General features: G+C 37.7%; 1 protein-coding gene across 1 annotated transcript in view; it reads left to right on the top strand.

Annotated features, from left to right (window-relative positions):
- The window catches only part of SLC2A9 (solute carrier family 2 member 9), a 75,511-nt gene extending 49,868 nt beyond the window's left edge, over window positions 1-25,643 (top strand). Inside the window, exons 10-12 of the mRNA XM_041484524.1 lie at window positions 271-346; window positions 16,559-16,686; window positions 25,386-25,643. Of these exons, the coding sequence (XP_041340458.1) occupies window positions 271-346; window positions 16,559-16,686; window positions 25,386-25,643 (462 nt within the window). The remainder of the gene's footprint in view (window positions 1-270; window positions 347-16,558; window positions 16,687-25,385) is intronic.
- The last annotated feature ends 245 nt before the right edge of the window (window positions 25,644-25,888 follow it).

Here is a 25,888-nt window from a genome sequence, read left to right as displayed (position 1 = left end):
CCACAAGAAGCTGTGATTTTTTAGAGTTCTGACTCTGTGGTACATAGCTTGTCTAGTGTTCCTCTACAGGGGTTTCACAGACACCAAGGCCTTTAAAACAAAACATCTAATAAGGTCCTACAGAAATGCTGTGATTTTCCAAAGTAACCCCAGACTAAATTCTGAAATAGATCAAGAATCATGGAAAACACTGTCTATTGTCTGCAAATTTTTACAAGCTATTTGTGATATGGACAATATATCTAAAATTGATGTCTTTTATCCATCCAGAACACAGTGTATTGGCTTCCTTACCTCAGTATATTTTGTATCCTTGCAATCATTGCATCATTCTGCATTGGACCAGGTATGTCTTTACCTATTTTTTCATGTTTCTTTGTACATCTGAGGACAGGTATTTTTGCACTGGCATTATGCTAGAAAATCCATTGTACAGAACTTCACCTTGGCAGTAAAACAGGAAGTAAAACTTTTGTTCCCTTGAGCTTTTGTGGGTTTTTTTATGTACTATTTATTGCCTCTTTTTCTTTGTAAGGAGTTTGACATTAAACATTAATCAGCTGTTTATACATCTTCACCACTGAAGTGGTCTAATTGATTGATTGTGGTTTTTTTGGGGAAGAGTTGCTGATGTTTGATGTGACTCTAATGAAATACTGCTGTAATTCCATCAATCCTCTTTTGAAAAGCTGAGAAAAAATATGCTGCTTTAGGGAAAAATGGGGAGAAGACCAAGATATTTCTTTTACCCTTGTTTCTGGGAAAAGAGTTTGTCACTAATTTCTGTGCAAAATACTGTGAAAATACTGAAAAAAAAAATGGTAATCCCTTTGTCCTTCTGTAAGGACAAATCTCAGGTTCAGCTAAGTCCACTGTACTGCTGACATATGTTTCTTAGACTGAGATCTTGGGGGTGGTGTTAAAGAATTCTGTGGAATAGAACTTTTCTTGAATTTTAAATACCTTAGGAATGTCAAATGTTGACTTGAAATTTTTTAAAACTTCCTTCTGGTGTTTTATGTGGCTCAGAGGGTTTAAGTGCAGTTACTTGCAGTATCTACCATTGGGGTTTTTTAAAATCTCTGTTGAAACTGAAGTTTTTTCCCTATTACAGATACATTCCACCAATTTTTAGAACTTGCAAATCAATGTGTTCTTACATGTGATATTTCCAGCATATTAAGATTAACCCTCTGCTTTTCTTCTTCACCTCACCATTCTTCAAAATGGGTTCTAGAGTTCCACATTTAGATTCTTTCTCTTTACTAATGTTATTCATGATTTGTGCTGCACTTCACAATCTCTTTGGAACAAAGTGTCTGCAAAGACATCCAGGACAAACAGCTTTTGTTAGAAATTGCTTGCTTGCCTTCTACAGAAATTCATTAAAATTAAAGCTTCTGTTGAGTTTTTCACTGTGCTCAGTGCTGTTAAAGCCAAAGAACATTAATAGTGTACCAGCAGCTACCTAGTTGGCCTCTCCATCTTTCCTCTGTGTGTTCAAACATTTGTCATAGCTGACAATAATGGGAATATCTGGGTAGCATTTAACACTGAATTGCTTTTAATTAAAATCTCAGTAATTGAGATTTTAATTAAAAGCAATTCAGTGATTGACTCTTCAGCTGTTGAGAAGGAGCCATGAACAATCATATTCTGATATCTCTGCAAATCAATAGGAATATTTTAGCTGACTTTGATAGAGGCTGATTTATCTTCAATGAAACTTCTCTGTTCTCCTTAGAGGAGCTTATGAGATCTGAACTACTTTACTTCCTTCTAGCTGGGTAACTTCCATTATTAGCAATGTTTTGAGATGATTGAATAAGAAGAGAGCATATAGATTTTTTTTCTGAACAAAGAAATTATTGCAAAGAAGTCCACTTTGCATCCATTGCTTTTGGTATCACAAGGCACAACTCAACAATTGAGTGCAATTACTGTGTCAAATTTTGTCCCCCTTTCCTTGTACAGGAAAGACATCAATAGCCTGTGACAAGTCCATTGGACATGTCAGTGTCAGGAGACCTGTGAGAAGGTACTGGGTGAACTGGACTTGTCCAGCCTGAGAAGAGATAGGTTTGGGGACCTAAGAGCAGTGCCACTGCCTGTGAGAAGGGTATTGCAACGGCAGAGCCAGTCTCCTGTTGGTGAGGAGCTTGAGAGGTAGAATGAAAGTGTCAAAACAAGAAAGATGCAGAGAGACTGTAAGGAAAAGCTTTTTGATTCTAGGTAGTAGATCAGGCTGCCAAGGATACTGAGTCCTTAATGACTGCACAAAGATCAAAATGAATAGTTGGTACTTCTCTTTTTCTCCATTGCAGTGGTTGTAGGGAAGAGTCCAGAGCACAGGGCAAATAGTTGAGACATTTTTAGAGAACCAATGCACATTTTTTTTCCAGCTTAGGGTCTTTCTGAGGCATAGCTTCTAACACTTTCACAGTTTCCCACGGATTTGTTAAATCTCTGTCTCAAACAGCAGAATGTTTGTATTCTTTGACAAAGAAAACTACATGTCTACCACCTTTCATGCATACATCCTTTGTTAGTTTTTGTGTGATACCCTCTAGGTTCTGCAGAAACAGAGCAACTGATTCTCTTCCTCCTTTTCAACTTTTCTGTGATCTTGTAAATTTTTACCTTATCAATACAGATTTTTTCTGGAATTAACAGCTATTTCTTATTGCCATTTCTCAGTGATATTTTATGACGCCCTTTTAGCAAGAAAATTTCACATTTAGGTGTCCTTTTATAGCACTCTGATGGTTTAGTGAGAAAGGGCTGAAGTTCAAGAATAACTTTCCTGCCTTTCTGGTGGTAAAAGGCATTTTCCCCAAGAAAATTAAGATATATTCTTTATTATAAAGCATATTTTTAATACTTCTAGCCTTTTGTAGAAGTTTTGCCATGAATTTGTATTGGTTAAACAGGGACAATTGTCAACTAATCCTCAATATCTTAATTCCTCTTGTAATTACACTACAAAAATCAATTTGTAATGATTCCATAGGTACAAATCTTAAGCTAGCACAAATTTAGTTTATGTTCATTGAGCTATTGGTACTTGGAAAAATTATCCCATCTAAAGATAACAAATAACATTACGAATTGAGTTTACAAAAATACTGCTTTAACTCTTTAGAGCATAAAATTGCCTTTAAATGTACAATATTTTCTCTCTTGTTAAAACATCTAATACCTTATTGATAGCTTAGATGTTGTGTAAACCATTTTCTGATAGCATATGCAAGAGTCCCATCTGCTCCTGTGCAGTGAGGATCAGCTCTCACTGTAAACTGTGGAGGGTGTTCATTGGTTTCATTTTTCTGAACTCAGCTTTTCAGCTTGCAGATATTTTTGAGGACTGAAACAGTAATGCTAGCAACAGGTATGTTCAGGCATGTGTGTGGTTTGACACATCATCATTTTTTGTCAAAAGACAAACATCAGAAAGCTTTCACTTTCTAAAAATTAAAGGGTCCCTTATGCTCAATACAGTCAATGTGTGATCTGAAAGAAAATTATTAATTGTTCTATAGATCAGGGAGCCATGCTGCCCCAGACAGTTGATTCATTGTGCCTATTTGGTTAATTTTACACAAGTTTTTTACTGGACCTGAAATAAATAGAGGATACATTTCAAAGACTTGTTTCAGAGAATAGGATACAAACAAAGAATTGTCATCCAGCAAAAAGTAAAAAGAAAAAACTGAGGGAATTGCAGCTGAGAAAACAAATCAAAGAAAAAAAGTAAAAGAACATTTTCAGGATCTGCAGAGAGCATTTGTGCTGTTCGGGTTATGCATCATGAGCAAATGCATTGACTTGTAAGGCCTTTACAGAACGGGTAAATAATGTGCAGTTTTTCAGAAATTTGGATAGTGATAGACAGGTTTAGATACATTTGAAATGTCTTCCTTCTTTAACTTTGCCTTAGTTAATATTTAACAAAAAAGGAAGACTAAGATTTATTCCTACTTTCTCAGTTAAACCTGTGTGGCTGCCTCTTCATGGACTCATGTTCAACTGTGCCTGCAGAATCAATCTCTTTAAGGAAAGATGGTCTAAAATCCGGCTTAAACAGAAAAAAGAGAAGGTTCTGCTTATTAGTAGCTATTTTCTTGAACCCCCCATTCACCCATTGTACCTTTACAACAGTTGCTGGGAGAATTGAAAAATGTGTGTTGTAGTTTTAGAAAACCTGCTGCAGATTGTTCCGTTTTACCCACCAGCCACATATTTTTAAAAAGAACTGAACACCCAAAAACTGACACAGAATGCATTCCATTCAGTTTCCTGATTTGTCTGCAGGGATGTTGACCCCATTTGTCAGTGAGTCTGTCAAGCATTTTTCAATGAGGGGCTTGCAGGTTTTGTTCTTGAAGTTTTTCCCACTCACATAAAGCAATTATATGTTCATCCTCTGAGCCAGAGAATGGCTTTTCTGCCACCTGTCAAGATGTGCCAGATAGCGAAACGTGGAGATGTGGAGAAAAAACCTGATTAACTGGGGATTACAGAAACATTGGCATGAACTTCCAGATAACCTTCCTAGTGAAAATAAGTGTAACAAAAAGACAGTCAAGACCTTGAGAGCTTGGAAACCTGGCATAAAGCATTTCCATGCATTATCTTTATGTGAAGTAATTTATTAGTATTTCTTCCTTAGAAGCATATTCTGTTAAAGTGGAGCACTTTTCCATCCAGTTTTGATAAGTGGAGAAGGCACTGCTGCAGAGAAGGGACAGGAAACCATGGTGGCTGAGGTTAGGCATGATGCCTGTCTTTAACTAAATGGAAGGATGGGAAGAGGTGTATTGTTTAGATAAAATACCTAGCTTTGAAATAATCTTCTTTTACCACCTTCTTTCAGAAACTGAATAAGTATTGTTGCTTTCAAATCTCTGCAAATTTGCTGGCTCTGGAAACATGGTGCACTGAAGCACTGGACTTATTTTACTACTGGAAATATGTATTAATAACCCCAGACCCTAATTGTGGCAGTAAGATCTGTAAAATGTGTTTGTGTAGCACAAGTGTGATGCCCACCCTTTGACCTCTGCCTCTGGGAGAGAGATCAGCCACATGTGTGCACAGGAAGGCACATGGTAATGCTCCTTCTTCCAGAGAGTTCCTTGGAGTCCTTTGGAAATAAAAGAAAAATTACTTTTTATTACAACAAACAGTAACACTCATGGAAGTTCCAAAAATCTGAGTTGATTTTCTATCAATTGCCTCATCATGATAACTCAAGGCATCTTTGTGTCAGAAATCTGTGTTATTTTCATGGCACTTCAAGTTTGAGATTAGTGATTTTGTGGAAATCTTATGCATTTTGCCCTTTTCTAAGAATGGGACATATATGCCTGCATGACCTGGAGAGAAAAAGAGGCTTAGAAACTCAGAACAGGGTGAGGATTTAAGGATGTCTGAAAAATGCCAGTTAGCTAGGGAAAAATATAATATCTCTAAGTATCACATGGAAGACTTCCACATAGCTGATTATATTTTATCTAAGTAATTTGAAAAATTGTTTTATATGAACATTCTGTATGCACATTCTTTTACATGTTTTCTTAAAGACCTAATACATCATATTGTCATGCATTGTCTCACTGTATTGTAATGTGAAAAATGCTCATTGTGTTGTCAGGCATCGTGTCATCATTTTTGAGATGACTTAGAGCTGAATGTTGGAGCACAAAACTGCTCAGGCAGCAGTTAGCAAAGAAGGACTGAAAAGGTGAAGAAACCATGAAGGTGAAGAAAATAGATTTATATACTAAAAGATCCAGAATAACTTCATAGTGTCTCACAGAGAAGGTTGAGAATTAAATAGTGCCTGAAAGGATTGTATTTGAACCGATGATCTAATATGATCCTGGATTCCTTTATCTTCAAATCTTGTGTTCTTTATTTATCTCTAAGTGAGCTGCTCAATCCTCTGTTTAAAGTCATGCCTTGTTTCTACCTGTCTAAAGCCCTTGGTGTCTGCAAAGATGCACATGTGGCCAGAGGGATTTTCTAGTGGGTCACTGCAACAAAATGCAGCCCCTGACTGAATTTCTGCCAATATCTGCTGTTTTTAAATCCGTGGCACTAGAGAGAAGAAAGCAGGAGTCTCTGGCTAAGTCATACACAGTGGCTTCAGGCATTTTGGCTTTATGGTCTTATGTAATGTCTCAGAAGTAGTTATTCTGGTCTTGAATGCTGTAAGTATTTCTGTGGACAAGTAGCATTTCCTCACAGAAGCTCTGCTGAGTTCAGTGTAGCACAGATAAGTTTGAATTTAGTGTGATCAAACATGAGTCTGTGATTTTACCTAAATTCCTGCTTTTAAAATAGGTTTCTATTTAGTATGCATAAGGATGAAAATAAAATCAGAGCAGTGGTATGTTTCCAGTCACACTGTGATTACAGGAAAGAGAAATCAGTAAAATTCAAACTCAGATGAGTTTGAAAAAAATAGTAGTGTTATGGTAGCAAGATCTTCATTTTTCAGTTGTTACTTTTTATAGCAATTGCATTTCCAAACACAGCTGAGAAATATCAACAAACCAGGCCATTCCAGAAAAATATTTCACTTGTGCATGTCTTGAGATTTTTATAATATTTGTCATGGCTTATGAAATGTGAGTGAAGTCTTCCTTAGCACAGCTGAATACAGTGAATACAACTGAATACCATTTTAAATTGACATTACAAGGTAAACAAAGGAAAACTAACATTGCTGTGCCCTGAGGCATATCAAAGATACTTTGGTATTTAAAGTTTAAATCAGTCCATGCCCTTACTATGAATGCCAGTGTGCAGCTGTACTGACAGCAGAGCTGTTGTCACAAAAGGGTCACTTGGAAAGTCACGAGGTTTGTTCAGCCTGAAATGCCATGAGTGAAGAAGATAAAATTCAGCTCTTGAATGTGAAACAACCGAAGGCATGATGGCACACATGTAGACATAAAAGTACTGCAGTGAAAGGCAGCATGCATATTATTGCCTGAAATAGGCATTTACAGAAGCTTTGTGTGATATTTTAGCTTCTCCACTTACAGTGGATGTAAGAACTTCTAACACACATGGCCTCCCACAGAGGCATTATGCCAGTCCACTTTGAGAAAGAGTCTGAGCTTTCTTGAATGCAAAAAAACCCCACTCTCTGTACCAGAAAAGTGCATGCGGTTAAAAGAAACAAATAAACCCATGATGTTCTATATTTAGTTTAAAAGTTGTAGGTTTGAAAGATTTGGTTATTTTTCAATTTTTTTTTTTTTTATTCTAAAAGCATTTACAGTCTTCCCAGCAGATAGGCATTCTTTGATAATGCTAAGTAGTTCCTGCATTGGATACGGAGGGTATTTGTGCAGAAATAACCTTTAGTTTTCCCAGGTATTTAGGAAAAGGCTTGGCTTGTTGATAGTTGCATGGCTTTTGTGGGCACAACAGCAGAATTAAAATATACTGCATAAATATTAGTTAAATACTCCAAATGTGAGTTATGGTTCTGTTCAGAAGTTTGTAACAACCTGCAGACAGCACATACCAGTCCCAGATGAAGATATTCTGAGACCCTGGCCCCATCCCCTGCCCTGTTGTGACACTCCCTTGCTCTCGGGTGCCATCCATCCAAAGCAGGCTTCCTTGGGATTGGTGTTTTGCCCTCCCAGCTGCAGCCTCACCACAGCCTGCCACGTCAGTGCCCTTTAACAGCTGTGGGCTGTGCAGCCCAGCCAGGGAGGCTCATTTGCCTTTCCTTCTCTGGTTTTCTCCAGCAATGGAAAAGCTGCTGCCTACCCCTGGGGGCAGGAGTATTGTCAGCTACTTCTACCAAGTCAAGTACTTGAGAATTTATCTTTTGATTACTTTGAGTGAACAAACTAGTTTTTTAGACTGTTAAGAAATAAGACTAGAATTGTCCTCAATATTAATTGAATTTTTATTGGGGGGGGAGGATAACATGTCCCTTGAATATATTAAATACGGTGTCATTCAACATATATTTTGGGATTAATACCTGTTTTACGTTTTGTTTGAATTCTTCTCTCTTAAAGAGCAGCATAGAAAAAATGTGTAGCTTTTAACGGTTCTGCAGCAAAAGTGATTTAAATTCTTTATAACTAGTGGCAGTTCCAAAGAAAAATGAACCCCTAGTGTTTGAAAGGTAATTGTATCTGTTGAATAAAGGAATTGCTGGAGGTGACACCTGGAGTTTTCAGCAGCAGGAAAACTTATGAACTTTATCCCACTAACAATAGATTTTAAAAATTATCTTAATTGAAGCTTTCAAAATGTGAATGCTTTGACACTTGACAGCACTCCTCCTACCTGAACTAGCAGCTTTTCCTGAATGATCATTAATTAGTTGCTGATGGCTCACAACTCCAACCCTGAAGAAATTTTCTGATGCAAAAATGCACCCATGTGTTTTAGAGGTCCATGTAACCATGAAATAAAACATTTATTCAAAAGCTATATAAGTGACCTATGTACATTATTCAGATTGATAGGGGTTGGATACGGAAAGCCTAGTAAAAAAAAAAAAAACAAAACCCAAAAAAACCCTATTTTTTTCTGTAAATTTGTAAAAAATGGTTATACTTGCAAAAGTGTAGACTAATAAATACATAGAACAGTAGATGTAGAATTAATGAATGTAAGGCAATTAAAATATTTTATTTTCCTTATTCCCAGGTGCAATGCACAGCAAAGTTTTCTGTTCATCTTATTTATTTCTGACTAAAATGCAGAAGTTTGTTGGTTCAATGTTGCAATGAACACTGCTCTGGAGTCCAGACAGGGTTTCTTGGTAGCCAAGGTACTGCATAGAAAGATGAGTAACAGACTTTCAGAGGAAAAAAATAGGTCAGGAGACTACATGAACAAGGATAGTCTGTGCCAGTTTGACCAAGCCAACAGTCAAAGCAGTTGCTTCCTTTAAAACTCCAGATGTTGTCTGTCCTACTCCAGAAACTTCAGTTTTTTGGAACAAGTGAGTTATGGCTTATGTGATTTCTTTCTGAGTTTCATCAGAAAGAAGGCTTGTACTGTTCATCACAGCAAGACTGTTACTGTCTTCAGCTGGTACTTCTAGTCAAAAAGCATCTTCTGAGTCTCTTCCTTTTCTCTTTGTTAGCAAGCAAGTACTGCTATTTGTTATATTTGTTTTGGCTATTGGTCACAGTAAGGAATTGTTTTTTGTTATTATCTTACATTATTATCTTATATTTTTCTTTTGTTATTATCTTAGTTCTACAACTGCTGCTTCTCATACCTTGGCCACCATCCTGTAGCAGCCACCAATTTCTTTAATTACTGGCATTTGAGGCCATGTGTCCTAAAAACTTCAGCAGTTTCCAGAAATCATAAACAGTGAAGACGTGGTCTGTTACCCATCTTAAACAGGAGAAGGACAGGGACAATTCTTCAGTCCCAGCTGAAAATTTGACCCACGATTTTTACTGTTGGCATTCTTCAGGATGAATGCAGCTACACAATTACATAATTGTGCACTGCTAGCATGAATAATTTGTTTTTAAAATATACTGACTTTACAAGATTTCTTTAGCTTGCAGGTTCACAACCAACAGCATTTTGTGCTAATGCTCTGTCAACTTGAATTCCTAACAGGAAATCATGTCTGATGGTTTTATATTTCTTTCAGAATATTATCATTGAAGTAATAAGCCTAGAATAGACAGGGGTTGGGTTTTTCTTCTTTTCAGTCCTCATACAGTGATGTGACTGTATGAATATTTCTCTTACCTAGGACTGAACACAAGTCTTTAATTTGGGTGTTTCCACACTACTTCCATCTGTATAGTGGATGAATATACAAGGGACACTTCTGTGCTTTTATTATAGCAAAAACTCTTTCAGCATTGTTCTCATAATTGAGATAATTGGTTTTAACAATTTAATATGAACAGAAGTGCCTAATCATCATTGTTACTGAGAATAATTATAAATTTAATTCTATTATATAGTCTCACAGTCATAGCTCAGTAAAAAAAAAAAATGTTCTTCATATTCAAAGAGAACAGAAAGTTGGGCTGTAATTAGATTTGTGATGTTATAAGGTGGATCTGAATATATGGCGGAAACATTGAAAAGGCTATTAACTGTTTATGTAGTTATAAGTTGAGTGTATTTTTTTTAATTGCATTTTATTCTTTGGTAGCTATGCAGCATTATAATTGTGAAGCAAAAAGAAATGTTGCCAAGAACCAGAGGAGAAATTTAATGTTGATGTTCAGTTTTTACAAACAAAAGCCAAGATCAAAACATATCTAACAGCAATAATGACAAAAAAATACCAAAACCAAAAACTTACCAAATATCCCAATGGACTGAAATTGTTACCAAGAAAAGCAAAAAACCAATGTATTCATTTTGTTCAGAATGGCCTACATACTGCTGCTTTGTCTTACAGTAAAAGAGGGAAAAAAATTAAATATTACATTAAATTAAGAAATTAAAATAAATTCAAGATTAAATATATTTCTTATGTTTACAGCCAACAATTGTATTTCAAAGGGAATTGTTATAACTCATCTAAAGAAAAATATCTTTAAAGTACTGAACATATTTGGATTCATCAGTTATATGACAAATATTTTGTTGAAAAAATTTCAGAGAAAAATGATTCAGTCAGTAAAGGATTGCTCATAAAATTCTGCTTGAGTGCACTGACTTATGGAAGTAAAAATTATAGGAAAATACACTAATTAATATTCAAGAGAGGGGAGAATTTCACTCAAGAGGAAATTATCATGTTGTTCAGATAAGGGTATTGTGGTTTTTTGCATGGAATATCTGCTGTAGAACTAGTTACCTAAATGGATCTAGAAAGAATTTTGTGTGATTTATTATGTTTTATGTAATATCCATGTTGTTGTGTGTCAACCATTTTAGTGTAAATTATTTGATGAGAACCAAGAAATAACATTTTAACTACTGAAGTTAGAACAGAGTGAATTAATATTTTTGTTCTGCACCATTGCTTAGTTTGTTTGTTCTGTTTTAGCTGAATGATATGGGTCGCCTTGCACCAACACAGTTGAGAAGACCTCCAGAAATGGCTTTCTAAATGCTCTTGAAATAGGTTTTATATAGATGCTAAACCAAAGGCCAATTAATCAATGAAAAAAATCTTTCACACAAAACTGAAATAAAAACTAGTCCTTAATAATTATAAATTTACTATTTATTATAATATCAGAGTTTGCAAGATTTTGTATTATTTGTGTTTTAGTTTGGTCTTATCATTTACACTTTTTGTTTGCCACAGACTGCTTTAAATGTCTTTTACTCAAGTGGCCTTTAATCTAAGACAGAAAAGATTCAAATGGTACATATTAATGTGGTTAATGATCTGTACCATTTTCTACAAACAAAGTGCCTGTTTTACTTAATTATCCTGTGGAGAAAAGCAGCAGACAGCTAGAAAAGTCTGTAGCATGAAGCTGTGACTCAGTACACCCCTGTCACACCTTCTGTTCCCAGTTCTCTCAGCAGGATTAGCTGGGAGTACAGCTGTCATATCTGACTGTAATGTCATATTTGGCGGGGTATTATTCAATCAAATACAAAGTACAAGTTAAAATAATCTAACAGGTGACAGAACACCTTTATAAAGATTGAGATATCTATTTTGCAAAATTTTTATTCTATCTGTAGACCTACAGAAATGGAAGAAACTCAGTAGCTGCGTTGTATGTCTCCCTAGCAGTATTCCTGAAGTATATTTTCCCATGGGTTTTGTTGTACATTTTTGGGGGTTTTGTTCATTGGTTAGGTTGGGGTTTGTTTGTTTGTTTGTGGTTTTTAAATAACTAAAGTCTGGGCAGAAACTAACAGCCTTTTGCTCTCCCACTGAAGAACACTGGGTTGTTTTTCCAGCAGTTTTCTTCCAGGAGTTTTGTCTCACTTCCACTGCTTCTCTCCTAGATTTGCTCTCTAGAGGTCCCTTGGCTTGCAAATAGCAAAACCTTTCATTGGGACAGTACTTTGTCTCCCAGCCCTATTAGGATATGTCAGTCTTCCCTGCATGCCCTTCCTTGCAAAGGGCATGCAGGGACAAAGCCATATTGCTTGATCATATCTGGAGCTCCACAGACTTCTTTTCCCCCCAAAACAGAACATCGTTGCGAGGCAGTTGTTTGTTTTCCCAAAACTTTGAAGCCTCCTTGTCTCAAAGCATGGAGTTGAAAGTCTGGGAGCACTTGCCCTAATCAGTCTTTTTGGGATTCCCAGACTCCCCCCTGTAGAGCAGAATTTGGGGTGCTGAGAGCTGCAGGAGGTCTCTAGGCTGGGTGGCCATGGGTGATCCTTCTGGTGGGGCTGGAAAGCCACTGGCTGCCACGGGGCCCCTGCCTGAGCACACCAGGGCTTGGCTGGGGTGGGTATTGAAAGATGAGCTGCTGGCTCAGGGAGAGTTCCTTTCCCTTTAGTGGTTCTTAGGGCATGAAGTTTCTGTCACCTTTAGAGGTGATTTACCACTGTGATAAATCTCCCTGATTTGTATTAGGCATTTATTCTTGTAACAGTCTCATTTCATAAATCATATATATAGCCATAACATAAATTCCCAGTTAGGTACTGGATAAAAACAGAATGAAGAGTTCAGCATTTTCTTTCCTTTCTCATGTCTACTGTATGCAGGTTTTTGCACTGACTCATGTAACTTCTGCTGAGCAATATTTATTCATAACTGCTCACTGAAAAAACCAGTAAATATGAGCACCTGATTTTTCCTGAGAAAACACATTGATACTTATGTAAACTTATATATATATATATATTTGAAAATCATAGCATGGATACGAAGAATATTTTTTTCTGTTCTAACATTCAAATTTCATGCATAAAAGAGTACTGGATTGAAAGTCTGGATTTTTACCAGCACATGACATTGATTCTATGTGTAACTGGACTAATTACAGATATAAGTTAATAAAGAACACAGAAACAGAAGTATTTGTGCATGTCTAATTGTTTTGTGTGGGTTTGATCTTGTTTTATGAAACAGCTTATTGATGTATAAGTCCTGCAGTGAGACATTTGTAGATTCTAATAGATGTAAAATCCTAACAGGTATAACAATCTTTCTTTACTAGCACTGCAGTATGTTAAGAATTTTTTTATTATGTTCCTTGCAATGCTAAAAGGAACAAAGTATTAGAAATTAATCACTGTAATTATGTGGTCAATGCATTACCTATTTAAATTCATGTTTGGAAGCTACTTTGCTGAAAAACGCCTACAGGAAATCCTAACATACACTTTCTTGTTTTATGATCAGAGCTAAAATAAAGCTGCTTCACTGAAAATTATATGGAAAGCCTTCCAGGGGAAAAGACAATGCCAGGTTCATCCTCCATGAGAAAGATCATCAGGTGGCTTTTTGGTGATTTCACCCACAATCAAATACATGTTAAAGTTGCAAAATGCATGACAACGTGTTTAAAGACTATTCCAAAAATACAGTGCTTTGGTTGGATTGCTTCTGGCAGTGGTTTCCCAGCTTCCATGTTTGAGCACAGGCTAGTACAGACCCATCTGGCCTAGTGATTGTGCAGGGCACCTTGCAGAGACTGACTCTGAGAAGTGGTTGCTAAGGTGTCACAGTACTGTGATCTCTGCTCAGATCCAACTTATGTAGTCAAAGCATAATACAGCTTCCTTCAGCCCCAGGCCCACAGATTGGTATCTCAAAGAACAGTGAGTTCCAGGAGAAAGGGACTCCTTGAGCACATCCCTGACCTCTTGAAATGACTGAGGATGGAATCCTGGGGCTGTAAGTTCAGCTCATCTCAGGCACCATCACTGCCTGTGACTTTAAGTCTTTACTGACTTTAAGGTTTTCCTTCAGCTCTCCCAAATTTCTTTTTCCCTTCACTCAGTTGCAGAGTGTGTTTTTCACAGTGGTGTGGCCCTTGGGAGGCATTCACATGCCCTCCTCTTCATCTTAAGGTCAGGTCTGTGCTCCTCCAGGCATACAGCAATAGACAGCAGTGACCTGGCTTCATTCCATTTCTTGTTGACCTGACCTGACTTTCACATAACTCCTGTACCACTCTTCAGGCTCCTTGGTTCCTCTTTACGATTCTTTTAAGTCATCCTTCTACAGAAGCTGACTTTCTGTTTTGTGATGCTGTGGTTATACTTCTCTAGACCATGAGAAAGCTAAAAGGTCTGTCTGTGCCACCCTTCCCATTCCTCCACAGCATTTTTATAATTTTTGAAAGTTAGTGATAGTTGATATGTTCTTAGAAATTAAATTGGAATTTCAAGGAACCTGTTTCCAAGCTAGTGCCCATGCATTTTTATTTCCATTACACTTATGCTTTCTGATAGGTTTCTGTCCTTTCATACTTTTTTTTTTTTTTTTTTTTTTTTTTTTGCCTCTGGCTTTTTTCTCTCTTGTACAATATGTATTTTTCCAAATGCTTCTTCTCCAAATGCTGCTTCCAACAGCATATTTTATTATTCTGACAAGAACAACAACACCTCTGTAGATTGTCCTACAGCAAAGGCATGACAGAATAAATGATCATAAATAATCTTACACAATTTCTGTGTTTCCAGTCCTTAGTTCCTCTCTCCAAGGGACAAGTGTCCTGGCAAACCGCTGCTTCATATGGTATTTAAGACCTAAACCAGATGCTGACAGAACAGATGTGATTGCTGCCATTTGAAATCAAATCCCAAGGGTATGACAGAATGGCCCCTGGAAGCCATTGATAGACCCCGTGTTGCAGGAATTTTTTTAAATTGTGGGGGTTCAGATACTTATTCTACATGTTCAAACTGCTGCTGGGAGAGGTTACCTTTTTTTAGTCACAGAATTCTGGTACTGCATATGTCTTGTAGAAAGATACAAACCTGCAGTTTGGATGGCTTAGACTCTCCAAATCTCAGTTTCCTATGTATAAAGTAGGAGTAAATACATTTATTTATTCTCTATTTTTTTGGTGTAATTTATACAGGCACTCTTTGGCACAGAAAGTTCCGTGGAAGGCTTTGCTACCACTTCAGATATGCTCTCACAAAAAGTCACACGAGCTCATGATGGAGAGTAGCTCTTTGCTGCATCACATTGCCTTTCTTTTTTGCGCATATTCATGGCTTCTGCATGTGGAAGAATGCCTGGCAACATTTGTCATCTGCGTGTCATGTTGCATGTTTGCAAGTCCCTCTCTAACACTGCTCACAGGAGCTTTGGCTGCATGTTTAACCTTAGGGCCATTGAGCACACAGGGATACATAAGGATGCAGCCCTATAATGCACTTAGAGATGTATTCCCAAATGTCCAAGGGTAAAGGTAGTGCAAAAGATTAGCACATAGACCGAGGAAAGATGTGCAAGGAGAAAACCCAGTGGTGGATAAGTCTGTAGTGGTGTTTTCTTATTAATTTATAAATCTTTTGAAGGTCAATATTGCTATAGAGGTTTTTGAAAGTAAATATGTCTATAAATATTGTTTTGGTTGTTTACACTATCTTGTTAAAATGCTTAAAACTGAGGAAGGATGCACACAGTCTTACACAGTGTATGTGGGTCTTGCCTACAAAGCTGAATGGTGAGACAGGTAATACCAGCACACTTGAAGACCTAGAGACAGAAACTGGTAAGAGCAGAATACTGATGTTAATAGTTGTACAGTTCTTCAAACTGTAATGAAATAATTCTACAAGTAGATGTATGTGTAATGTGTAACGTTAACTGAATTATGTAGCTGATCAACAAATAAGACCCAGGTTTTATTCTCTAAAAATAGAAATATTTATATGGAAATATCAGATGGGAATGAAGGAAGCCAAAGATCATAAATTGAGACTTTCAGATATTAGACAGCTACTCCCTGGGGGTTACTGTCAGGCCTGAAATATGCCAGTGCCTGCAATATGCCAGTGCTGTACAAAATAGTCCACTGCCTCAGTGGTAGGAAACACATGTCACAAATGTGATATTCAACTGCAGTTGTTATTATGGAGGTCAGAGTCCTTGGCTGATGGGAGAAATAGACCTCAGCAGAAGTGCCAGCAGTATCTGGTAAGGGAATGTATTAAATAAGAATCAATGACAAGTATATTCATAGGGAAACAAAAGTTTTATCTTTTTTATTGCTGAAATAAAGTGTGTAATAATTATAAACATATAGGAGTTAGTCTCTTTGGAGCCATCTTTCCAACTGATAAAATCTAAAGGTATTTTGGAGTATCTCTAAATTTTCAATTTCAAGCATTGCAGCAGAAACCATCATTCTTATTTTGAATGAACAGTTCATCACGTGATGCTCTGGAAGCTGCTGTGTGGATTCACTGCTCTGTTACCTTCTTGTCATCCCTGAAAAGAACATCAAACAGGAGATGTGATGGCATGAAAGAAAGAAGTGTCACTTCTCTCAAATATGGTTTTGACAGTCATATCTGTTTCAGAAGGCCCTGCAGAGAGTGCAGAGCAGTGCTAGTCATGGAGGTGTGCGTCACGAGGCTTGGTCATCTCTGCTGATGGCTGGGGGACTTCACTAAAACCACTGTCTTGTTGGGCCTGTTTCAGGTGGGATTCCCTTTGTCCTCACTGGAGAGCTTTTCCAGCAGTCACAGAGGCCAGCTGCATTCATGATAGCTGGGACAGTCAACTGGCTCTGCAACTTCGCCGTGGGACTGCTCTTCCCCTTCATCCAGGTACTCGGCATCCTTGGTAATCCATCTGCTGCCATGTCACTGCTGTACACAGCTCCCTTGAGGTTTTGAAAACCTGACCTAGTCCATGGGGCAGCCCCAACTCCTCCAGCAAATGGATGCTTCTCTGTGGTTTAATAGGTTTTTCTTCCAGAAGATGAGGAGTGACTGTTTTAGTAGGATTAGATCCTCCCTTCCAGCCCAGCTGGCCAGGCACTTCTGGTTCTACCAGCTGCCTCCATGGCAGCTGGGCAGGGACAGAGAACAAGATCCCAAATCTGGGGACATTTACTCAGAATACTTTTATTTAGGTAGTATTTTGGTTGGTTTTTTGTTATTGTTGTTGTTTTTTGGGATTTTTTGGCAGGGGTGGGTTCTTTTTTGTTCTTTTTTGTTTGTTTGTTTTTGGTTTTGTTTTGTTTTGTTTTGTTTTGTTTGGTTTTGTTTTTTTTTTTTTTTAATTATCCAGACACATTTCTCCAAAATTGCAGTTTCTGCCTCCTGCACAAAACTGAGATAACCCTGAGTTCTGCTTAGCTGTCAGATTTGAATTCAGGCAACTCAGGACAATCCCTGCTTGTTCTGCTAATGCTACCTGACAGATCACCTGGTGAAAACTGCTTAAAAAGACCCTCAGTAGATTCAAATTAAAAGGCAAACTGCATTTTATAATTTTCCACATGCATATTAAAGCTTCTTCAGTGATTTAGTATACATCCATATGAAGTTTGCTGTAGCCTTGGGGAATTTATCATTATGTGTCATAAAAATATCCAGTTGTGTGATTAGAAAATTATCCAGTTTAGTCTTAATGAAGGTAAATTATATTTCCAGCATGACGGTTTTTTGGGGGATTTTTTTCTTCTTTTAAAGAAGAGAGAAATAAAAAGAGAAAAAGCTCAGAGTTTGTACCTAAAGATGAAAGCAGTGTTACTCAGACTTTGATTTTTAAAGCTTTTTCACAAGATCAAACTAGAACATCTCCTCTTTCCCAAGCTTTAACTTTTTTCCTATTTCAGTCAACCTTATTCTCAAAATTCGGTTTATGAGTCACCACTTTCTTCACATAAAGGCAATATCTTCTTAGCTCATTTTATAAACCTTAACTAGAAAAAAATCTTTAAGGTACCTTCACAGGATGAATGCATAATCCTGTCTGGGTATTTAAATACTAACCTGATTGCTTGAGAAACAGCAGCCACTTTTTTTGATCCTTGGTGTGCTTCTTCCAAACATTTGGGAAACTAATCTGTTAAGTTTAGGGTTACTAAAAAAATCAACCAGTATTTAGCTTTCCAAATGTCACCAATTAACTAATTTGAATGACTAGATTTTTGCCCTTCAACCATCTGTAGATAAATATAATCAAAGAGTGGCTTGAGTCATACATTAAAATATATGGATGAGATTGGAAAACTGGTATACAAATCAATTTTTGAAAAATTAAAAAAAATTTAAAAAACTGAATGTGGTTTCTCTTCCATGCCTCATCACTACCTGTTTGAGGTGCTGAAATGTGAACAGGGTCACAGTAAAGCAGAAATTAGAATGTATATATATATATATATATATATATGTGTGGAAATGTGTGCAATGAGCTGAAGCAGGCACAGGGAACAACAAACCAGCAGAAAAGTATAATCTAAGAGGCCAAAAACTTCTGTTGCAGTAGAATAGGCTTCTTGTGTCAAATAAATACTCTTCATTAGCAGTGAGTTTGCAGCGATACACTTCAGTAATCCAATGGTGTAGCAGGACCTTAAATTACATGTTATCTAGAAAAAGTTTCTGTTTATTTTTTCTAATGTGTTGCATAAATACAAGGAATTACTAAACATCAATAATTACCAAATAATTTCCCAACCTGCTATTTTCATTACATGCTGATACTTTTTATTTCATATTTCAAGTTGTGCTATTAGATTGTTATGAGTCACTTAAAGACTACACGGTAAATTAGTAATATACTGTAGGAAAATGTATCAGATTTCTCCAGAAGTTTTCTGGCATAATAATTTCTCTTTGTAGAAAACTGTGCATAGTCTTTTTTTGATGTCAAAGTCACATTGTATATTCAGTACGTATTCAAGAAATAGTTAAATTGCTATGTATTTTATATTTTTCATTTTCAAGAACAGCTCATCTTCAGACTTTCCTCTTAATACAAAAGTTTCTAATAACTGGGGAATGCAGAGGAGTATCCCATTATGATTAGGGAACTGCTATATGGAAAAATGATTTGACTCTTAACTGGGGTTTGACCAAAATAATCTGCTTGGATCTGTGATCCAGAAGGAGCTCAGTATCACATGGGATAAAGGTGCTACTAGCCTTGAAGCCTTAATTCAGATTGCCTATTAGTACAATACCAAGGCCTTTCAAAAACTAATTTTTTTTGTGCCTGTGAAGTAGTACTTCTGAGTCATTACACTAGATTCTGGAGGTTTTCTTTTACTTCTACTTTATTTGTTCCTTAGTTTTACACTAGAGATTTTCGTTCTCATGCCTCAAGATTTATTTACTCAGCAAAGTTATCTTTTGGTTGTCCTTATTTCCTTACTGTGTAATAGTATCCCTTGACTTTTCCTATTACTCAGCACAAGGATTTCAATAACAGGTGTGCACAGAAAGTTATGCATAGTCTCCCTGAGCCAAAGTATTTTAAGCTTCTTCAAATACATTGGATGTTCCATGTAATGACAGTGTCCCTGTATTAGGGGAAAAGGTTAAAGTTCCCCTCAAAGATGAGAAAATGAAATGTGGGCTATCAGAGAGTTAGATGTGCTTATCTTAATTAGAAGGAACCCACTTCAGGGATACAATATAAGGATCTGTTACATTTTTATGAAGAGATAGTGAGTGTGTGAAGGTCATGGTTGAAATTGCAGTTCATGTCTAAAAATGTATTTTTTACTTAGGAATTATGTTTCATGAGCATTATACTTCAGTGCTCTGTCCTTCTTCATTGTCTGTCCTGCACTTTCAGCAGAACCTTAAGTTATGTCTGGAACAGAAGAAGGACAAAGGGGAAAGGACACAAGCCCTTATCCATTTGTTTCACTGCATTATATCAATTTGAAGCAAAGTGAAATCAAATGTCTACATGAATACAGTTTTTTTCTGCTGATCAATTCTGTAAGACATGAAACCATTTTCACTTGACCTCACCACTTCAAAAGCCAGTTTGACCCACATCTCATGACACTAATCTTCATGGCAACTCCCAAATGCAAGGAGCCTTTGCTAGTGTCAGGGGCTGTGACTTTGCAAGTTGAGTGTCTAGAGTCACATTTGGCATTTGCTGGGAAGAACAAAAAGTTTTGTTTTAAAAATATTAACGTGCTAGGTTTGTTAAATGAATTAATTTTTTCATTTGCTCATTTATTTTACTCTATCTGCCCTAGAATATATGTTTTCCTGTTTCCAGTATCACAGTCCTGCTTAGAATTTAACTTTTGCTACAGAGTGTGTTAAGTCAGTAAGCAGCCATTGTTAAATAGCATGTAATGATCCTCTCAACTCCTTTTAGATTCCTCCAGAATATGGCGTTCACAGCATGCAAGCTATTAACAGGAAGACTGTTCTCAGCTAGATTGCTTCAAAAGTAGCAAGTTGTGCAGGTTTTTAAATTAAAACCAGAATTCTGGTCATTTCAATGTTAGGGTTTTTTGTATTTGTTTCAGTTTACCTTTTAGTTTTAAAAAAGTAGCTCTTTTTCTCATTCATTTTGGGTACTTAAAGTCAGTTCATAATGCTAAAAATTAAGTATTCTTTACTATTGTATTTAAAGGGAGATGGGGGAAATGCCTGTACTTTCTCTCTAATGTGTATAGCAGCCCCTCACAAGCTGGGGATAGGTTTGTTTACCTCTTTGATTAAGAAAATGTGGAAAAGCTGCACCTACTTACTCATACATGTTTCTTATGCAGCTCTATTACACCCTCAAAGTAAGGCCTGATTGCTTGCCATGCCTGGGATCTGATTTGGGGGAATTGCCTGAGTACTTCAACTTTGATTCTTTTTTGTGGTAATTGCATGCATGTCTTAGGTAAATCATTTCTTGGTTTTCCTTTTTTTTCCCCCCACAAATACAAAGCCTTGATCATCTGCAGAAAAGACAAAAATGAGTAATTCAGGATTCAGCTGGACAGAATTTGCAGAAATGCTGTTTTCCAAATGGCCTCCTTAGAAAGCTGGTATTAAAATAGAAAGTGATGCATTTTAAAGTTTATGCTTAACTATATCCTGTATAACTATATGCTGAAATATCCTGTATAGCAATTGGCTTCTCCAGCCTCAAAAAATCCAATGTAAATCCTGCTTTGAAGAGGATTTATTAGTTTGCTGGCCTAGTAAGTGCTTCCCTCAGGAGACTGCATCAATAAGTGTGTCTGCTGTTCTTTTGCCCTCCCCGTACACCTGGTGGAGCAGGTGGCCCTCAGTAACCCCAGAAAGCCTGGCCCTTCAAGGATCCTCACTGTGTATCTGCCCTTGGTTTGAATGGATTTCTACCAGAAGACAGCGCTGTTGCTATTTAGGAATCCACCTGAAGCTCTGCTCACCTTTGAACCTTGGGTGTTCCTGCAGGAGGTTATGCTTAAGGAACTGCTAAGGGAAAAGAGCTGCAAAGCACAGGCTGTTGTAGAGCTTTGTTCTGACCTCCTCCTGACCTTTGGGTTTCTAACCGTGCTCGTAAGGACCTGGCTTCAGGTTCTGCTAAGGAAACGTTCCCAGCTCTGGCAAGGCTGCCTGGGCTTGGGGGGGAGAAGCAGCTTTGTTCTGAAAAGGTGCAGCGTGTTCTGAACCTGAGCAGTCTGTGCAGGCAGCGTGAAGAGAGCAGCATGAGTGGATGTGTCAGTGGGACATGGATGGGGCTGCCTTGGAGCTCCCTGCATGCCCAGGGCTGCTGCTGCTGCTTGGAGCAGAGTGTGAGGCAGTAACCTGTCCTTACGTGAGGAAATGCAGAACTAGAGAAACCACTCACTTTCCCTGGTTTTTTTCTCTATTTGCTTAGAACTTCCATTCAGAATTGCTTTGCTTTTACTTCTTCCTCTGACATTCCCTTCCTCTCTTACCTGCCCCTTCTAGCTGTTCAGAGGGGGTATGTTTTGCTAAATTGAATACTTGTATGCACCAGAAGAGTCAAGCTACTCTTCTGGTGGATACAAGTATTCAATTTTTTGACCACTGAGGATTCTACTCCATGTAGCAGGTGAAATACTGTAACAAAGCATAGAAAAAGGTTTTACCTTTTCAATTTTATCATATATGTTGTCATTATTCTTGTACCATTGACAATGCACATGCCAGTGAAGAATCTCGAGGCCATCCATGTCTGTAGGTCCAAATTCCCAGAGCTGCAGAGAATCTGTGCTTTGTCACCAAAGACTTTAACTGAAGTTCTTCCTCAGCTTTTTGCTCCCACCCCAGCCTAGGATAAGGAATATTCTGTGGTTTTACTTCTACAGTAGCAGCAGCAGGCTCACCTCTAGCACACTGGAAGGAGTAAAACAACAGAGGAAATACAGGTTAGTTAGGAGACTATGGTGATTACAAATAGTCAGTGAGGTACATGGGTTTCATGGACATAACATAAATAATATCCAATATAAATTTAAAAAGTACACTAATCTCATGGAACAAAGATCCTATTTCCTGGCAGATCTGTCTATCAGTATCTTTTCTGTAGTAGCCATTGTTCAATAGCTCAGCATTTACTGCATTTCACCACATTACCTCACCTTCTAGGTTCCCTGGTGGGCATGTCAGATACGTTTGGGCCAATCTATTGCTTGTTCCACCCCTCAGATCTTTCCTCCAGCACCAGGCAATTCAAAATACATCAAAAACAGATAAAAATGAATTAAACATCTAGGCTGAACTGTATCCCACCTATGTCCCACTAAAGGTTTTTACTGAGTTGGGATTTGCAATTTAACATTTTCCTCCCCTTTTACCCTGTATTTCTGTCTTACAACCTATATCAGTGTGCAGTGCATATAGAAGGTTTCATCTTTATAATGAGTAATTTAATTAGCATGTGATGTTCCGTGCCAAATGCAGTTTTGGGTGATATAAATTGAACTCTGGTTGACTTATAAAATGAATTAGTTTATGAATTAGTGGTTTTCTTCACTTGAGTGTAAAATAATAACCAGTTTTAAGAAAATATTATAACTGAAGAATGGCTGGTGATGAAAGGGCTTTTTATGGAACCCTGTAGTGTTCCTTCTGTCTGGGAATTATGGGCCTGTTGGACAAATCCTGCAGGACCTAATAAACCCTACAAAACCCACTTGTAGGATTTATAACATTTAATTTTTAGTTTATTATTTGTAAATCTTCAGTTGGAGGTCCTTGAGGGCTACTTCTTAAGGGATTGCAGAAATTAAGAAGAGTATGATTATTACAAATAAATATAAATGCATTAGGTAAAATAATTGCAAATAAGACATTCAAGTTCAATTGAACTAACATGAGTGTTTAGTTCAATTAAAAGAGGTTTACTTAGATCTGGATCAAAGATAATAAGCACTAATTTATTTAGCTCATGGACAGCAAGGAAATAAAGAGGAATTAGAAAGGGGGACCAAAGCTGTGGCTGCACCACCAAGAGACACAAGTAACTTATTACATTTGGTTGCCATGTTTATTTATATGAAGTATTAATGGTTCACTTTCGTCCTGGAAAATATTTAATTCAGTGACATTTTAAGAAGTGAAAAACATGAATCTGGGTTGAAATTCTGCCATTCAGCTGAAGAACAACTACAAATGCAGAAGATCCAGATGTAAAATTTAAATTTTTAGCATGACAGGATGATTTATGAGGCACTGCAAAATTATTTTCTGCTGTCTCCTATATCCTTTTGCTTCTGCCTATGTATAAGCTATTTGTTCTATTAAGTTCTATTTGTTACATGCCAGAATATTTCCCCCGCCATGTTACCCATGCTGTTTGGCTTCTGATTGTCAGCTTGCTCAGGACTTCATGCTTCTAGGATTTAATGAAAAAGCATTGATGATCTCTAGAGTCCATAGACAATATCATAGAATGCATTTGCTAGTTTTTCCTGTCACAGGCAGGATTTGAAGCACTGAACTAGGTAATGAATTATCCACAGAAACAGAGAACATTGTGATTAGGCAGGCTGGAAATCAGCCATGGCATTAAAAAGCAGCTGCAGGGAAGGGTTTTTTCCATTCTTTCTTTCTTGTTCCACGCAGGAATTAATGTTCTTCTTGCACACCACGCATGATGCATAATGAGCAAGTGAAACATAAAAATAGTGCCAAGAATTGCATACACCTTGAGCACCAAAGCAGGGAGCTAAACCAGCCTGCAGTGTAGGACTGGTGTGACTAACGAGGCACGATGAGAGTCTATTTCAAAAATGTGTAAAATGGAGGTTACTGGCTCTGTCTTACTTGTTTCAGTTACATACCTTTAATGGCATCTATAAATACGTATGTTGAGGAAGACAGGTCTGCTTCTTCTGTCCTGAGTGACTTTCCCTGGGGTGACCTCAGCCTTGCAGCACCCAAGGTGATGTATGAGGAGTTTGGCTCTCCTTGGGTTTGCTGTTCATGACCTCACACAAGGCACCACAGAAATGTATCCTTATTTTTGGAGTTGGAGATACCCTTTCTGGTTTAATTCAGCCTTGCTAATAAAAACAATTAGAAAAATATGGGTAAGTTGGGTGTTTGAGAGTGTAAATCAATAGAGGAGGAAGGGAGGTTTCTTCAAATGTTGCAAGTGGCTTCTGTGGAGCCATAATATCAAACCTGTTCTGAGTTCAACAAATTTCAGATGGCACTGTGGTATTTATCAAATGTTTTTTCACAACTGTACTGCTGAAAGGTAATTGGTAGCTGCTAAATGATCTAATAATCACCAGGCAAGAAATAGTTATGTTTCAGTGAAGTTCAACTCCTACTGGTTGGTTGGAGCCTTTATAATCAGTTCCTAAATTAACTTCTTTACATCTACTCTCTTTATTTTTGCAGTGAAGTAAAATCCATAACATTCAAATATGATCTGTATTTTGCATTGCCTTAGCTAACTCTTACACATTTCATGAAAAGAAATGCATTTTATGGATTTTTTTTTCCTGCTGTGAACTCCTGTAACCATAAGGGTGATAACAAATGTGTGCTATTTGGGGTTTTTTCCTCATTTATTTTGCAAACCTCAAAGCCTGTAACTGCTGTGATGAAGATGCCCCTGGCTATGGCAGTTTTTCCATGGGGTTTGCAGAGGTGCACAGCACTGCTGAAGCGTGCCTCAGTTCCTGTACCTGGGAGCTGGGAGGTGGTGTGCAGAACCACCCAGTGAAACATCTGCCTCATTTCCAGAGACCCTGGGGCAGTGCCAGGCCCAGCTGAGCACAGTGCAGGATTCCTGCTCTGCCCAGCTCTCCCCCAGCTCAGTCTGGTGTCTCCCAGCACTGCCCAGATTGCAGCTCTGTGTGCCTGTGCCAGGAATCTGCTTTGCTGTCGACAGGCCACAGGCGGGGTCGGAAGAACCAAAATTTCATGCATTTTTATGAACTCCTCAGCCCTCCAACTGGCAATGAGTGCCAGTACTGTGCTTGGTTAAAAATTGCTCCATACGTCTCATCTTTTCTTTCAAACCATTCCTGCCTTTCTTCTGAATTTTTTGTCTTTTGTAATGACCATCTCCTGTTTTCTATTCACAGGCTGGTTTACAGACCTACTGCTTCCTAGTGTTTGCTGGCATCTGCTTTGCAGGAGCAGCCTACCTGTTTTTTGTCCTGCCTGAAACAAAAAATAAGACATTTCATGAGATCAGCCAAGCATTTGCCAAAAGGAATAAAGTCACTTTAGAAATGCAAGAGATGAACCACTACCCAGGGGAGAGGAAACAAAGTGAAGAACAAGAATCAAACTTCACATCTTCAGTGGACAATGGGGAAACCATAAAAAGGATTGTGTAAACCCAGGATGTCCTTTCAGGGGATGGGGGAAAGCGTGCTCTTTTCATTTATAGCAGTCCACAACTTGTATATTTTATGAACAACATGAACGGCTTCTCCCTTGAAGAAGTTCTAAGTGAGTATGGGTGAACTCATTAGCAGCTGGGGTAACAGTTGAGACAGTGAGAGGTGGGAGGAGAGGCAACTGATGAAATAAATGAAATGGAGTTTCCTTGGCACCTGTGAAGCTAGTGCTGAGTGGGGTG

This window comes from Pyrgilauda ruficollis, unplaced genomic scaffold (assembly GCF_017590135.1).
Source record: "Pyrgilauda ruficollis isolate IOZ18807 unplaced genomic scaffold, ASM1759013v1 scaffold1, whole genome shotgun sequence".
NCBI lineage: Eukaryota > Metazoa > Chordata > Aves > Passeriformes > Passeridae > Pyrgilauda > Pyrgilauda ruficollis.
The sequence above is the reverse complement of the archived record's forward strand: the minus strand, read 5'-3'. Positions and strand labels throughout refer to the sequence as shown.